The 17,753-nt window shown below is 41.0% G+C and overlaps 1 protein-coding gene across 2 annotated transcripts; it reads right to left on the reverse strand.

The window, feature by feature from the left end:
* Positions 1 to 3,111: 3,111 nt before the first annotated feature.
* On the reverse strand, positions 3,112 to 11,701 carry LOC311341347 (uncharacterized protein). Of its 2 annotated transcripts, none has more exons than XM_084466256.1 (8): positions 11,636 to 11,701; positions 9,896 to 9,948; positions 9,420 to 9,495; positions 9,193 to 9,291; positions 7,310 to 7,732; positions 6,624 to 6,760; positions 6,078 to 6,178; positions 3,112 to 3,376 (listed from the first exon to the last, which is right to left on the reverse strand). In XM_084466256.1, the coding sequence occupies exons 1-8, from the start codon at positions 11,655 to 11,657 to the stop codon at positions 3,241 to 3,243; spliced, it is 1,047 nt and encodes a 348-aa protein (XP_084322382.1). In that variant the 5' UTR covers positions 11,658 to 11,701; the 3' UTR covers positions 3,112 to 3,240. The 2 variants fall into 2 exon arrangements, with proteins under 2 accessions (XP_084322382.1, XP_084322381.1); XM_084466255.1 differs by having other exon boundaries at positions 7,292 to 7,732.
* Between the last annotated feature and the right edge of the window lie 6,052 nt (positions 11,702 to 17,753).

Here is a 17,753-nt window from a genome sequence, read left to right on the forward strand (position 1 = left end):
ATTATAGCGCCCCCTAGAGGTCAAAGGTCACCAAACCTAATGAGTGTCCCCATGATGATGTCATGGGTCTATGTACCAAGTTTGGTTATGATATGTCAAAGGGCTGCTGAGAAACAGGCTTACTTCCTGTTTGGCGGCTTTGCGGTCGAATTTGATTGGCTGTCACGGCCAAACGGTTTTGAAATTCAAAAATCTGTTGCATAACTTTTGTAAAGCATGGTCTGAACATGATCTGTGCCAAGTTTCGAGATGATTGGACAAAATTTGTGATGTGTGAAACATTTTGAAGGTTTTTGACATAAACCAAGATGGCGGAAAATCTATCATGACGCAAAATGACGTCATAGGGTGCGTTGAACTCGGCTTGGCCCAAGGATTCCAATGATGTCTTGTTTGTGAATATTGGATGAATGGGTCAAAAGTTATGAACTTGAATGCATGTCCAACTTTGACCTGTTGGTGGCGCTAGAGCTCATGGGCTAGCGACCTCAAATTTGCTGTGAGGGCTTATGGGACTGTCCTGAATCAGTGTGCCAAATTTCACAACTTTTTACCATGGGGTTCTATGGGCTGCCATAGACTCCAATGGCAGGTAAATAATAATAATAGGAAACAGTAGGAAAACAATGGTTGTCTCGCAGCTTCGCTGCTTGACCCCCAATAACGAGAAGGCTCGCCAGTGATGACGCTCACGCTTACGCATGTTCCCGACAGCGAGCGTTCATGTGCACAGAGGTGTATAGTAACAAAGTAGATGTACTTTGTTACACTACTTAAGTCTTTTTTTTGAGGATTTGTACTTTACAAAGTTGTTTTTTTTATCAGGACTTTTACTTTTACTTCACTACATTTAAAAGTTCAAAAATATACTTTTACTTCATTACTTTGACATTTGCCACCTCGTTACTCGTTCCAAATAAAAATGTTATATTATATTTGTATGAGCTGTGTGATACCTCAGTCAGTAGGATACTAAACAAGGTAATACGAATTGGCTAACCATGTTTTATCTGCAGTGGTGAAAATGTGACTGATAGTAAACATGTGGATTAGTATCCTAACCACTCTGGCTAGATTAGATTTGAATGTAATTGTAATGGGATACTTTTGGAAGAAAAGAAAAAAAAGTTCTATACCACATTTCATTCACCTGAAAAAGTTAAATAAAAAACAAGGGGAGAATAATTTTGGGTTGTTTTGCTTATTTTCATGCATACTATAAAATACTTGTACTTTTACTTTTGATACTTGAGTATATTTTTTCACAAGATACTTTTGATACTTAAGTACATTTAATGTGAGCGACTTTTACTCAAGTAATTTTCCTTTAGGAGACTTTAACTTTTACCAAAGTCATTTTCAGTTATGGTACTTATACTTTTACTTAGTTATTTTTTTCAAGTACTTTATACACCTCTGCATGTGCACTCCGTTGGGAATCGAAACGTTATTCACAGCAGGGTTTTTTTATCCGATAAAAAACAATCAGTTTCAAGTTTGCACGCCTTATTTCCTTGTAGCATATCATCTACTATCCTTTTGCTTTTATTTATGAGGAGCACATTGTATTGCCACTGTATGGAAGGCTACACTTGCCCTTATCTAGAGCTGGTTTACCAGTACACAATGTTTAAAACTGAGCAAAGTCGATGCCAACAGACGGTTAACTAACGTCAATCAATAGTAAAGTATGTGATATGATGGTTGATTCTTTTATATTGAGTAAAACGTTCATGTCCCGCCATGTTCATGCATGTCACTAGTAAACCATACATGACCAACTGGGCGACTCTGTTATCAAAATCTGGCCCCAGTTGCCAAACGTAAGTAGAATAAGAGCATAAGAGCGTCATGAGGTGTCGTTCACGAGAACTTTTCGACGTTGCAGAATTGTTATCCCCATAATTACCAGCAGTGTGAACGCACCATAAGGCCTATTGAAATCGCTGCGCAGGGGTTCGTGGCTAGATCTGCTAGGGGACCACCTTCCATTCCGACATACCCCCACTCCGACATTGACGTCTAATTGTGTTAATGTTTTCAAACGTCCCACCACTCCGACAATTTCTCCTTCCATTGTCAGAGTGGCGGTACTTTACTTTTTTTCAAACGTCCCTGCATTCCGACATGAGGTCATTAATATAAATGTCATTACTATTATCATTGTACTTTAATTAATTAATATGATTATTTCTTATTTTCATGCGCTGTAGTGTCCTTACACTGACATTCGTCATTGAGGATAATCGCCGACCCTCATTCGCTGTGGATCTTTGGCCCAAGACATGGGAATTTCAGTTATTTTTAGGGAGCCAGATCATTAGGATCAGCTCACCAACAAGAGCCGGTCTTTCGGCTCCCAAACGGCTCTTCATATTACGTTTATTACTTATACCTTTTATAATTCAGCCAAATGTAGCCCGTTTTGACTTATGTTTGTATGTGTAGGCCTATATATCACTTAAATTATTCAATACATCTTATTAGTATCCAAAGTAAAAATGTCATTTTCTAATATCAATAAATTGCTGTAGCCAATTGTTTTCATTGCATGTGAGCGCAATGCGCATCCCTTGCTTAAATGATTTGGTCAGTGACAGTCAGTCACTGCACACACGCATAGCATGCATGGAGCACCCGTAGCGCAGAGATCTTCATATCATTCTGCCTCGGCAAACTTTATATTAAAAAAAAGAAAAGAAAAAAGAATGGCTCGTGGCCGGGAGCCAACGTATTCTTTATTTCGCTGACCACATGTTTTTTATCGAAAGCCTCGTAAGGAAAGTTCCTCTGCTGATTTCTCGTAGATTGCATCATCTTTCCCCGTCTTTGTTAAATGTGACTGCATCACCTTCTCTCCCATGATGGTCAGCAGCTCACGGATTTCACCTTCTCTCTAGTTGGAACTACTCATGTTGATGTCGCTGCGTTGTCTCTGTTGTAGAGACAACGCAACAAAAAGGGCGGGTATAAGACGGGCCTATTTGGCAGTGTAAAAATGACTTATAACACCAGTTGGAGATACTGTCTATAACACCAGTTAGAGATACTCTGTCTATAACACCAGTTGGAGATACTGTCTATAACACCATTTTGCTACATTTAAAATGATAAACTGACATCGTTTTTTATTATACAATGTGTATATGTGTATAATAGGAAATTAATTATACTCAATGGTACATCAATTCTGCATATTATAACATTTTACTGAAATATGTCTCCAATGCAATCTTAATTTCATAGAGGTTTTGATCTCTGGCAAGCCCAGTGTCTTTTCAAGGAACAAGGGATATCGTTCCAGGTTTTTGAATCTGGAAACAACACTGCGCAGTCTTCATTTCCCGCATCGTTGGGTTCACCAGGATTCCATAAACTGTTTGGAGAAAAGCAAAGACTCTTAATTATATCCTTCATCACTCAGCTTCTGGCCCAGATTCTGCCCCCAAAAAACTCCCCAACAAACTCCACAACTACAAGGGCAAGAGGTTAATTTACTTGTCACCTAAAGTGGGCACACAAACCTCTGTTGAATATATATATATATACATATATATCAGTGGCAGCTGTGTCTTTCAAAGAGGGGAAGCTCATTTTCGGCCTACATCATATAAATAGTCAATTTATGTATATGTAAATTCTGCTCTCTGTTCCTTTTCAAGAAAATGCTCTGTGATCCTAGCTGTATTTTCCAGTGACTTGACCAGTGTCCTCTCAATGGCCAGCAGAGCTAGGCTGCTTAAACGGCCATGGCCCATTGTGTTATGGGTGTAGGAATTGAGCCGCTTTAAACAGGAGAAGCTCCTTTCTACACCTGCAGATGTAGCTCCAATTGTTGCCACTAATGAGAACAGTTTGTAAAGCTGAGGCATTGCACTGTCCAACTCCATGTCTTTAAGGAACACCAAGAAATCACACAGCTTTCCCCTGCCTCCCTGCAAGTCCTGATCTGAATACAGGACTTGAAGTTCAGACCTCAGGTTCCCTGAATCAAAGTGATGGCCAACTACCAAAACGATATTAAACTTGAACAAGGAAATGTGGGAATTATGTTAAACTGAAACAAGGAATTGAGTGTATAAGTGTACAAAATGTCAATGAAAATTGTCGCCAAGCAAATATCAAGAAACTGGTTGCAGTTTGTCTTTTGACTTGCTTGCAAAATCTGCGATGGGACTGAGGACTAAAGAGAGCTCCTGCGACGTTTTATAGTTCAAAATCGCTGTCACTCAAACAGCAACTCAGTCTTTCGCAAACCCTCCAATCATCGCGCAGAAGCCCAGCGTCCAGGCCAGCCTACTCCTCCATTCACCCCCAGAGATGCTGAGCGTCCGTGGGAGGGACATAATCGCAGCATTATCCAATGACCGTTGACTTTCAACGCACTAAAAAAAGCTGTTCTATGCAGCCCCATTGAAGTGGATGGACGCTGAGCTTCAACAGGCAAATGCACTGTGACGCTATGGGAATGTATGAGAAGGAAATCGAGTCAGTCGACCTGCGATAAGCAGCTGATTCTGAACAAACTCGTCTTCGAGATGGATGTGTTTTAACGCATTTTTTGTCAATGAAATGTTAACACAACAGTATATATTTGACCATTTAATTTAGGAAATGTTAGAGTCTTAGAGAAATCTCCACTGATATATAGGCCTATATATATATATTGCTCATTAATGGGACCCTTAAAGGTCCCATGGCATGAAAATTTCACTTTATGAGGTTTTCTAACATTAAGTTGAGTTCCCCTAGCCTCCCTGTGGTCCCCCAGTAGCTAAAAATTGCATTAGGTGTAAACCGAGAAGTAGCTATCTTACTCCGTCTTTGAAAAAAGGATCGCTGAAACGCTTCGATTTGGGTTCCGGTCAAGTATGACATCATATTGGGCCAGGTTACGTCCCCTTTCTCTGCTTGGCCCACCCAGAGAATTTGACCCGGCAATGAGACATTGAGCTAGGACCGTGCGAGTGCCACATGTGTGTGTGAACACACACACTGTAATGCAAGTGTTCTTTGTTATTTGGATAACCGTTCTGTTGTCTTCTGTTGGTGTTATGACGCATAACACGCAACACAATAACGCAAGCTTGCATAAAGCTCCCATTTGGTGAAAAGACTAGACTGCGTTGGGTTGGTTGAGAAGGAATTGGGAACTGCGAAATGGAGGAGAAGGGGATTGTTGCCCGGGGTTGTCTGCGTCGGGTTGGTTGAGAAGGAATTGGGAACCGCGACATGGAGGAGAAAAAGATTGTTGCCCAGGATTGTCCGGGAGTCGGGTAGCCCCGGGGGTGGCCAGTGTTCAGCAGGCGGCCCCGGGGGCGACCAGCGGGGCTCAGACGGACCGCTGCCATGGCAGCGGAGCTGGGCGGGTAGTCCCAGGGGTGGCCAGCGTTCAGCAGGCAGCCCCGGGGGTGGCCAGTGGGGCTCCGACGGACCGCTGCCGCGGCAGCGAGGCTGGGCGGGTAGCCCCGGGGGCGGCCAGCGTTCGGCAGGCAGCCCCGGCGTCGGCCTGGGCAACAATCCTTTTCTCCTCCATGTCGCGGTTCCCAATTCCTTCTCAACCAACCCGACGCAGACAACCTCGGGCAACAATCCCCTTCTCCTCCATTTCGCGGTTCAGTCTGTACTTAATATTGACGTGGAAGTGGAAGAACCAGAGGCGTCTGAGAACCCGACGCAGTCGTTTGAGATTCATAATATCATCCGGAGGCTTAAACAGCTTTTGACCATGATAATATATATTATATTATATAGATATCTAAATATAATATGATATTATTTAGATATAGAGCTCCAGGACTCCCGCCGGAGCACCCGGAGTGTTCAGTGTTCCACTGTAAACACTAGTGCATGGTACCGTGGCCGCAAGCTGCTCAGGGCCACACCCCCACCCTCCACCTTGACCCGCCTCTAAAAACAGCAAGTTTGTGGAGCGCTCATTCAAGTACTCTTGAAGTACTTGAATGATAATACAGTACTCTTCAAGTACTGTATTAGGGGCCCGCTAATACTTATATTAAAGCATCCATAAAATAGCATGCCATGGGACCTTTAATGCAGGAAAAACAATTTCTTACCTCAGTGTTATGGGTGATCCATCTACCCACTTCCATTCAGATTCGGTTTCCGTATCATGCAGACCAATCCAGAAGGCATAACAGAAATTGTTGATGAAATTCTGGAAGAAAGGAGGTTCTTTACAAAGACAAGTCATAACTAAACACCCAAGGTCCAGTGCTGATTGGCCTGCAAAATGGTTTCAGATCCTCTTGTTAAATGTTAAATATATTTTTACTCTGTTTATTAACATAAATAATCCAATTTCATGTCACACCATATTTATCTGTCTGTAATAAATGTATTATTAAATATGCAGTCTGTAGGATTTAGAAGTTTCTGGCTGTGAGGTTGCAGATTGCAACTAACTGAATCCCCTTCCCAATTTCGTCCGACGTAGGAGAAGCTATGCCCTGTAAGGAGCCATAATGCTAAATTACACTTAATTCTACAACCCTTGCAGGTTTAAGTTTATTCTAAATAAAATATATTTTAAGAGTTTATTTAGTGCACAACTTGTCACACAGTTACTCCCTTCCTCACTCCTTCCTTCCTTCCATCCTGACCTGTTCCTCCTTGCTGTGGATGATGACCAGATCAGCACCTTTGTCCATGCAGTCCTGCCGGCTGTCCATCCAAGTTTTCTTTTCAGCAGAGAGAAAGTAGCATGTGCCACCATGAGGCTGCCATCCCGACGGACATCCTGACAGTGAACACACAGTGAGTAGGGAATTATTTCTAATTTACTAATGAAATACAATGCTGAAAATTCTGATGAGTCACCATAAGTTCAAATGTTTAAAATTGTATAAACATTCACTATATATACATTTACTTGCATCAACTTCCATTTTAATAATTTAAGTTATTATTATTTCACTAGCAAAACCTCCTAACAATAACCTAATAACCTATAATTACATCCATGAGTTGCATAACATGACTTGGAATCTCAAGCAGTTACTTATATTAGCTATCTATGGCAATTGTGTATTCTGTTTTATAATATTGTTTAAATTCTAAATGCCAGGTTAAGTTAAAGTAAAATCCTGTATTTTGGGTGCCGTGTGGTCTTTTTGCTAACAGACCACATTCATACTATTATTAAAAAAACATAAATTGGTTGGAGTTAGCCTTGCTTTCTGTTGAATGTTTTTAACTCTGTATAGTGAGAATAAAAAGTAGTAGACAAAATATGGACAGCATACTTTGTAATTAATTACCAAGTTCTTACCATAACTGCCTTCCTTACCCCCGTTACTCAACATTTGGAGCTCTTTCAGCTGGTCTCTCTCCAGGGTCACGTTTTTGTTAATGGTTTGTAACTGGTACATTTCCTCAGTCAGGTTTTTGTTACTGGTTTGAAGGAGGTCTCTCTCTTGAGTCAGGTTATTGTTAATGGTCTGCAACTGGTCTCTTTCTTGAATCAGTTGGCTGTTACTTGTCTTTAACTTGTCTCTCTCCTCAGTCAGGTTTTTGTAACTCGTTTGAAGCTGGTCTTGCTCTTGGATCAGGTTGGTGTAAGTGATTCTTAGCTGGTCTCTCTCCTTCGTCATATTTTTATTGCTCGTCTGTTCACGTCTCAAATCAGTCAGGTTGCATCTGGTCCCTAGCTGGACTTGCTCTTCAATCAGGTTACGGCTAGGGGTTGATTGGTCCACTGCCACCTGGTTATCTGCAACACAGGACATGAGTCATACGTAAAGCATAGAGCCCGACCGATATGGGATTTTTAAGGCCGATACCGATACAAATATTTGGTGATTTAAAAATCTGATATTTCGATATATCGGCCGATATACATATTTAAATAAGAAATTCCAGAAACGTGTAACAAAACATTTAGATTTCCCTAACATTAGTTATATGTAGTTATTTAAGAGTCCTCGCATCTGTATTATTATTAAACAAGACAAAGGTCACTCCTAATGTTTTTTTGTGTGTGTAATAGTTAGTCCCTATTGAGCTACCTGATTACAATGTCAACTTGCTTATCCCTTTACCTGCACTCTTTTAATTATATCCATCAAGCTTACAACAAACAATTTTCAATCATCATTTGCTGCCTGCCTTCTAAAATCTACTACTTAGTGATGCATTAAATCCATTATGTGACTCGTTAATGCTGCGGCTGAACGACGCGAACGCACACTCGCGTCGAGTGTGCGGTCGTGTCGTTCAGCCGTGTCACATGCAACACGTATGTATGTCCGCAGGGGCGGAGTGGCCGTTGGGACTATCGGGAGTTTTCCCGGTCGGCCGGTCGGCCACCGAGGTCAGGTGGACCAGCCCACGTTTAATATGAGCTGCCGCGAGACGTGTGTAAGCCGGGCCTATGCGTTATACATCATTATTCTACTTCAGCGCTCGTCCGCGACCCCCCCCCCCCCCCCCCCCCCGTTAACAATCGCGATCGCTACGCCACTGGTGGTGGGCTGGGCTGGGCCGGTCAGAATTCTCCCGGTGGTTTTTAGTGCCCCACTCCGCCCCTGTATGTCCGCACACTCGCGTCGTTCATTCGCAGCGAGTTACATAATGGATGCGACTCGTATGTATGTCCGCACACTCGATTTCACACACGTGTAAAAGAGCTATAATTTAGCATTGGATAACGTCATATGCTGCTGCAAATGATTGTAAAACAGTTTTTCGAGTGTGCGTTCGTGTCCACACACTCGCGTCGTTCATTCGCGATTTTACACACGTGTAAAAGAGCTATAATTAAGCAATGGATAACGTCATGAATTTTATCATGCTTATAAACAGTTTAGAGAACTGATGAGGATGTTATTTCAATTGTTATTCAAACAATGTATGTCTTATGAACACACTTCACAGATGAATGATGTCATGGATAACTCGTTCGCTCTGCCCGACTCTGGCTTGTGGCTGGTTGCGGCGTTAGAGTGCCCTCTGGTGGACAAACTATGCAGCAGTGTTTCGTCTGTTTTTTTAAATATTCATTTATTGGCCATTATAAATGCCGATACCGATAGTTTGGAAAATGCCTAATATCGGCCGATAATATCGGCCCGCCGATATATCGGTCGGGCTCTAAAGCATATGATCCAGTCTTTTTCTTTGCTTCATAAAGACAACATCATAGCCTCATAGTAAAGATAACTTTCTACTCACGGTGGCTGGCTAGGATTATGATCCCAGTCAGAAGTAGAGTACATAACAAGCCAAGACAGACTGAAGCAGCTCTGAAGGGTCTCTCTCTTAACCACATGACTGCAAAATAAAGATAGGAACATTTAGTCTTCAACTTATACGTCAAATCAACACGGACATACAGAAGATATCACTGTAGTCATGCATTTATTAGTCATTATATTAAATGGGTGCAAGCTCTTTTTTACCAGACCGGTGACTTGCTTTCCCTGGATTGTATGTCTTTAAGCTGTCATCAAATTCGAAGCCCATCATTGTAAAGCTCTGTGAAAAGAGATCAATTGAGAGATTAATCGTTAAATTGACTGTCGTTAAATTGATTTAACATCGTTAAAATGGCTGTGTTATCACACATCGTTATCACACATACACATTGATTTACTTACGTCATATAGCATTTGAAAATGCTTTCACACCTCACAAGGTACACCTTTGATCAATGAAAACTTCTAAAAGTGGTTCCCAGGTATGCCTCCTCCCCCCTTTTTAACCTTTTGGTTTAAATAGTTTTACTGGTCACAGTTAATTCGTTCTGTCATTGCAACAATATACAGGATTGCTGCATATATGTTTTGGAATTGCCCACATTCAATAATTCAACCTGCTTTTGAAAAGGGGTTTCAGAAATGTAATGTAAAAAAAATACAAAAATAGATTAACTAACCTGTGTTAATTCCAGAGAGTTCAAAATAGTGAACAGCAGTGATCCACTAAGACCTGCATAGAAGTGAGCACAGAAGAAATGACACCAATAACCGATGAGCAATTATAAATACTTCTGGAAAGGAAAGTGAAAGGAGACTTGGATCATGTTAAGAATTTCCTCATTCCTCATCAGGGATGTTGAATAAATAAATACTAGAGCCCGACCAATATATCTTTTGGCCTATATTATCGACCGATATTGACTTATCACAGATTTATCCCTATCGGTGTATATGTTTGCCTATATGTGCCGATATGAAAGAAATAGTAGTGTCACTAGTTTGTCCAGCAGAGCGCGCTCCCGTTTCCATGGTTTACATCCTCTGACCACGCTATGCAGCACGCGCAGCATGTACGTATTCAGAGTCAGCAACTTCACAATTCATAGTCTAGCATTGGCTTAAGGACTCAGAGTCAAGTGGGGTCTTAAAGACTCTTAGTCAAGTGGTGTCTTAAAGACTAGTAGTCAAGCAGCTGTTAGTCAAGTAACTAGTAGTCAAGCAACTTCACGACTCGTAGTCAAGCGGTAAAGACTCGTAGTCAAGCGGTGTCTTAAAGACTGGCAGTCAAGGGGTGTCTTACTCAAAGTCAAGCGGTGTCTTAAGGACACTTTAAGTAACTTCATGGTAAATTGCTAACTAGTTTGTGAAATACATACTGGAAAGTTAATAAACAATGACCACCGCATTTTCCCTTTTACATACAAAGTAAACGTCCCTGGCTAACGCCATGTCCCTCATGCTTGCCATGTTATCCAGCTGTAGTTTCTCAGTAGGCACAGTCAGTATTAACACTCTTTTATTGATTAAGTAGTGCGGTAGCTTCCAAACAAGCTACATTTTCCAGGAATTTCTGAAGCTGTGGTCTGAATGGGTCTTATTGGGTAATATACTACTCCTTTATCAAAAGATCTACCTCCTAATAATAACAGGCTGCTTATTGGGTAATATACTGCTCCTTTATCTAAAGATCTACCTCCTAATAATAACAGGCTGCTTATTGGGTAATATACTACTCCTTTATCAAAAGATCTACCTCCTAATAATAACAGGCTGCTTATTGGGTAATATACTACTCCTTTATCAAAAGATCTACCGACTAATAACAGGCTGCTTATTGGGTTATATACTCCAATATCAAAAGATCTACCTACTAATAATAACAAGCTGCTAATTAGGTAATATACGCCTCCTTTATCAAGAGCTCTGCCTACTTATAATAACTTATTGGGTTATATACTCCAAATACAATTGCAATTTCAATGAAGCGTTGCACATTGGGCAAACCACCTTTTTAGTTTCATGATCAAAGCAATGTGTCTTCATTGGAACTTAAGTGGGTTTCTGATGAGAGCGCTCACACCGGCACTGCCATACATCCTGTTATAACTTCCAGCACTGCTCAAAACCATCTATTACCACTCATTATATTAAACACAGAGCAAGACCTAAAGTCACCACATAGCCATTACCACACATTATATTAATCACAGAACAAGACCTAAAGTTATCACAGTTGTTATTCTTAATGTTCTCACTTGTTGTGTGTGTGTGTGTCTCTATGTCTGTTCTAGTGCTACCACTATAGAACCACAAATAAACAACCAAACAAGTGACACAGAAATACACTAAAATGTACAATTACATGGGCAAAGCCATACATTGAATCATGACATTTCTCGTACTCAAGCCTTCAATACCTTTCATTACACCATGCTGCATGAATAGGCAAGAAGTCGACAGCAAAGTCGACGGCCACAAATTGGACATGATTGCTAAAAGGGTCATAAATAAGTGTATTATTGAACAAAAGTAATGTTGTCAATGTAATGCTCATGTGTATTTTAATCAATTTGTATTATTTTACTGAATTGCATTTTTATGTATGAAACTAAAACATCAGTGGAAGCTTACCATGGCAATAACGTCATCAGTTACATCTTCGGCGGCGGTGGCGGCATCGGCGGCGGCGGCGGCGTCATCGGCAGCGGCGTAGGCAGCATCGTCATCGGTGGTGTCGTCGTCGTCGTCCGCAAGGTCAGGCTCATCTTTCTGAAATAATACAAAACACAAAAGTAAAAGCACATTGTACCATAGTGTAACGCAGCATAAGTGTAACATGTCAAACATGTAACGCACCAAAAGTGAATTTGGATTTAATTTTGCTGCTGATAGTATTTTCAAAAAAAAAAAAAAAAAGACTTACATTGCAGAATTTAATATGGTGTGAAAGGAGCGGAAGGGCAATCTCACTCCCACATGCCATGCAGGGGTGCTTTGGCATCTTCAGGAATTCCACAGCAGTATGGGGCAATGGTGTCAGATCCAGGCTCTCCTGGAGTGGTACTATATATAAAACGTACTTTCCACTGTTGGACTATGTTTTAAGGATTTTCCCTGTGTACCCCTCTGCCACCTGGGTTAGGGGTGTAATTTTTCATTGGCCACTGCCACCTTAACAAAATAGAATATCGTTTTGTAACTTAGTACTTTGTAAGGGGTATAAAAGAGCATTACTGGTGACAGAATTAAACAAAAAACAACGTGAAAAATTAGCTTCACATAAAATAGTACAAGGCAGCTAATGATGAATTTGTGGCGTTTTTTTTTTCTTCTTTAACATTCAGTTGTACCGGTACAACTGAATGTTAAAGAAGAAAAAAAAATTACTTCGGCAACAACCGTAACCTTAAGCTAGGAGTATGCTCATCAGATAACTTGCATTCACACAAAGTTCGAAAATGTATGTGAGGTAATCCCAGAGCATACATTCCACGATATAACCTTAACAAGAAGATGAAACTTTACAGAATATGTCTTTAAAAATGTATTTGTTTTGTAGTTTCCAAAAAACACATGTGTCACCAGACACATTCAACTTCAAACATTCAGTTACACTTCACTTGAAGATATCAATATAAGGGTGCCATGATACTGTCTTAACTATGACATGACATCGTTCATGAACATCAAATACACTTTATTAATACTTATGACTGTTGGATCACAAAAAACAAATAACACTTAATGAGAACATATAATACTATAATATAATACATATAATACATAATACTAATGAAGTGTATTTGATGTTCATGACAATGTCATGCCATGTGGTTTCACTTTAAATAAAGTTCAAACATGAAACCCAAAGGACTTCTTGCCAAGCGATATGAAAGATGTGAATCAGAAGCATTGTGAATCAGAACCCTTGCCAGTGAAAGTAGTACATAAAGGGATATATATATATTAGAATGTAGAAAGATTAGAAGTGTCCACTTGTATGGAGTGCCTCATCACTAGAGTTGAGTATGCAGTCTGTCTACCATACTGTCCCTGGCATTGTGATCAAGTGTCATGTTTGGTACACTTGAAACTCAGGTTCAATGCTGGGTGGGGTGACCACTCATCAATGGAGCCATCTACTAGTATTAGAGGAGCCAGTATAGTAGAAGAGCCCTATAATAAGCAGTAGGTAATTACATAGTAATTAAATTATCATCTCACCTGCAGCCTTTTTAAAAAGCCACCCTCCACTTAGTCCCCTCATTTTGGGGTATTCCTCCTGGAGAGCTCTGTTTATCTATAGAAGTTGGTCATGTAGACCGGGTTTTTTCAGAGTTTTTTCAAGTTTTTCAGAGTTTTTCTTGTTTTTTTCAGAGTTTTTTCTCTGAAAAAAGTTGGTCATGTAGACATTGTAAAGACACTCAAAAAATATGTACAGCTGAAAACAGTTGACAATAAATAATATATTTTTTAAGACTAAATGTGCCTCCGGCGTGAATTGTGTGTAGCAGAATAGGGCTGCAGGCCTACACTACTGTAGTTTGTTATATTTATAGTTTATAGTTTTTCAGAGTTTTTTCGAGTTTTTCAGAGTTTTTTCAGAGTTTTTTCGAGTTTTTCGAAAAAAAAAACCTCAGTTTTTTCGAGTTTTTCTTGGTTTTTTCAAGTTTTTCTGAGTTTTTCTTGGTTTTTCCTAGCAGAATAGGGCTGCAGGCCTATGCTACTGTAGTTTGTTATATTTATAGTTTATAGTATTTCGTTTGAGTTTTTTCGAGTTTTTATGGTTTTTCAGGGTTTTTTTCTCGAGTTTTTCAGGGTTTTTTCAGATTTTTTTCTTGTTTTTTTCTGAGTTTTTTCTCTGAAAAAAGTTGGTCATGTAGACATTGTAAAGACACTCAAAAAATATGTACAGCTGACCACAGTTGACAATAAATAATATATTTATATTATATATATATTATATATTTTAAGACTAAATGTGCCTCCGGCGTGAACTGTGTGTAGCAGAATAGGGCTAGCTGACCAATCTAAAACTAGATTTTGTTTTGGAAGCCTGGAATATACTTTGCTCGAATGTATTATTGTTATTATTATTATTTTAACGCATGGCATAGCATACTATAGCCTACTTCATTCCTGTTCATTCATGCAGCCCTATGGAAAAAAAAATGTTTCCACAATCCACACGCTATTTCTATGCAGTTTCACACATATGAATAATCTTTGACATCATAATATTTAACATGCAAGTGTAGTGGTACCTGATTGCTGCGGGGGAAAATCAGCTTTGTGCCGGGTGCAAACTAGCAACGACACATGCGTTGGTGTAGAAAGTCAATTGCGCCGGGCGCAAGATAGGGCCCTTCTTCTGTTTGGCGCACATGGCTAATTTGCATAGGACTGTCGGAATAGGAGCATGTCGGACTGGCAGCATGTAACCATAACAACGGCTAATGTGTAACGGTAACGGTAGCCCCGTTAAAATAATGTCAATGAATCAGCTCAAGCCTAACATTATCTACAATCGTTGTTCTGGAACCAAAGATAATACCGTTAGCATCTACAACTTGTAGGCCTATTTAATAAGCCTAAATTGTTGTGCTGTGTCCTGATTGGCTGAAGAGAAATAGCCACATCATTGCGTTCTAAAACTGGACCTGGCGATTTGACATGTTCAATCTTCGGCGACTCCTTGCAACGGCATCAGCCACCTTGCGACGACCAGTTCACACTGCTGCAACTTTTCCCCTGCAACTTTCTAAAACAGTCTCGTTGCAAGTCGTTGCGTTGCGAATCTTTGGTCTGAACTAGGCTTACATGCACGTTCTTGCCTTTGACCTCAATGAATTTGAAGTAGTGCTTATATCTCCACCTTGAAAATCCCAACTTTTCATCGGATTGCTCCGGACTCGCCATCTCTGCTGCTTCTTCGAATCTGTTTGGTGTGTGTGTGGTGCGCAACTGCGCGTGGCCTGGCTTTTGTGTACAAACACTGGCTCCGATTGGCTACCATGAAACATGACTCTGCCTTGAATCATAATCGCTTATCTCGTTGTTAACCCACCCACCACCCTCTCCTCACTCCAGTTTGTGTATGGAGCCAGGGGTGCGTTCGGATTACGCAGTTTATTCAATCAATTCATAGTAACGCACCGCATTTAACGTTCAGTAACGATAACGGCGTTGCAACGACGGAAACAGTAATTAGTTAGATTACTGGTTTACAGATTTACTGAAAAACTAACGGGTGTTGCCTTTTGTAAACAAAACAAAGCAACAAGAAAAAATTTCTCACCCAATCTTACAATTTTGTTTGTCATGCTGTTGCATGGGCAAACAATGGAGACAACGCATGTCCATCTTTCTCCCGCAACCATAACAAGCGCTACCGATATCCAGTCGTCTGCATGCAGATCCCACGTGAAGCCGTTGGTTTCATTTTAAAACGAGAGAATGCGCTCATCCTTGTACAGGATGAAGAGGTGCTGTACAAAAACGTAATTATAGTTTGCGTCAAAAAATGTATTTGTATTTGTATTGTTTGTATTTATTATTATTTTTTCTTCCCCAAGCTCATAAAATAATTTGGGTCGCACATAAATTGACAGGGTCAGTCGGAAACCGGAACCAAACAAAACATTTTTTTAGGCCTAGTGTGCCAGTGAGCCCAGTCCACATTGATGAGAATGTCATTAACCCACCTCAGATCCAAAGAGTGATCGTGGAGCATGTCATCCGAAGTGACTCAAGAACTTCATCACCCATGCCTGTCCGTCCGCACGTCTTCTCTGGTCGCATGCCAAAGCCTAACAGTGAGGTTGACTATGACACCTGGCACACCCAGGTTGACCTCCTTCTTGATGATCCTTCCTTTAGTGATATGCACAAGGTAAGGAAAATCCTTGAAAGCCTGCTGAATCCAGCTACTGACGTTGTGAAACCCCTTGGAATCTCCTCACCTCCTAGCGCTTATGTCACTCAGCTTGAATCTGCCTTCGGTGTTGTGGAGGATGGAGAGGAGCTCTTTGCAGCATTTCTCAGCTCAAACCAGAACCATGGGGAGAAACCCTCAGCATATCTGAACCGGCTCCACACCCTCCTCACAAAAACGATTTCTAGTGGGGGAGCCTCAGTTAGGAATTCAAACGAACACTTACTCAGACAGTTCTGCCGGGGCTGTTGGGATCAGAGCATCATTATAGGTTTACAGCTTGGGCCCAAAAAGAGCAACCCCCCATCATTCTGTGAATTTCTCCTTATGTTGAGAGCCGAGGAAGATCGCCGTTCAGCAAAGCTAGATAGAATGAAAAAACATCTAGGTGCTTCAAAAGCTATCGCACAAGCCCACCGCATCTTTGTCATTCCCTCCTATGAATGTGGTCCTGCCCCATCACCGACCCCAAAAGAAGCCGAAGCATCAAAGCTTGAAAAGAAAGTGAATGAGCTAACTGAACAGGTGGAGAAGATGAGCAAAGACTCACACAACCCCATTCATGATAACAGGCCAGCGCCAAACCCAAAACAAGGTGAAACCTTTAAGCTTGAGTGTAAAATAGCTGAACTAAGAAAACAAGTGGAGAAGCTATCTCAGAGTCAAAAAGAGAGTGAGAGCACCAAGAGTGCTTCACAATTAGCGAAAATAGCAGGAGACACTTTAGAGTTCCTGGAATGCCAAGGGCTTGGTTCTGTTTTAAGTGTGGACAAGACAACCACATTGCTGCTCATTGTTCAAATGAACCGAACCAGACGTTAGTCCACAGCATAAATGCAGAGCTAAGAGAGGCACGTGACAAGTTTTCCGCTCAGCAGACTGCTTCGCCCTTTGGTTTAAACTTGTAGCAGCTTCTGCCATGGGACATCCAGGAGCTGCGACAGCACATAACCCCTGTCCCAACAGCTTGATTCACAGTGCTAAAACACAAAGGAAAGTAATGACACAGACAATGGAGGCTGACAGTACACAGCAACTCATACCTTCAGGACTTGTGGGTCCCCGTTGTGAAGCTTCAGTTTCTCTTGAAGGAGTAAGTTGTGAGTCAATCATGGACTCTGGTTCGCAAGTAACTACCGTTTCTGAGTGTTTCTATAGAAACAATCTGTCTCACCTACCCATCCATTCTATTAATGCTCTTCTTGAAATTGAAGGAGCTGGTGGACAGAATGTCCCCTATCTTGACTACATAGAAGCTTGCATCAATTTTTCCCAACCTAGCCCTGGCCGGGAAGAGGAGCTTGAGGTGTTAGCACTTATAGTCCCAGAATGTTCATTTCACAGTAGAACCCCACTTTTGATCGGGACTAATGTGTTATTCAGACTTTATGATCATCTACTTGAACAAGATGGCTTAGGGTTCATCCAGAAACTTTGCTACAAAGACCTTGCAATGATCTTCCAGCACATTGCCCGCACACATGAGATAGACAGCCATGCATATCCTGTCAAGCTGCATGGAAACGATCCCATCACCATTCCTGCAAAACAAAAGTGCTGTGTCATGGGTGATGTCAGGCTGAGAAAACACTGTCAGAATA

The sequence above is a fragment of the Micromesistius poutassou genome (genome assembly GCF_964030765.1).
Source record: "Micromesistius poutassou genome assembly, chromosome: 3".
Taxonomy (NCBI): Eukaryota; Metazoa; Chordata; class Actinopteri; order Gadiformes; family Gadidae; genus Micromesistius; species Micromesistius poutassou.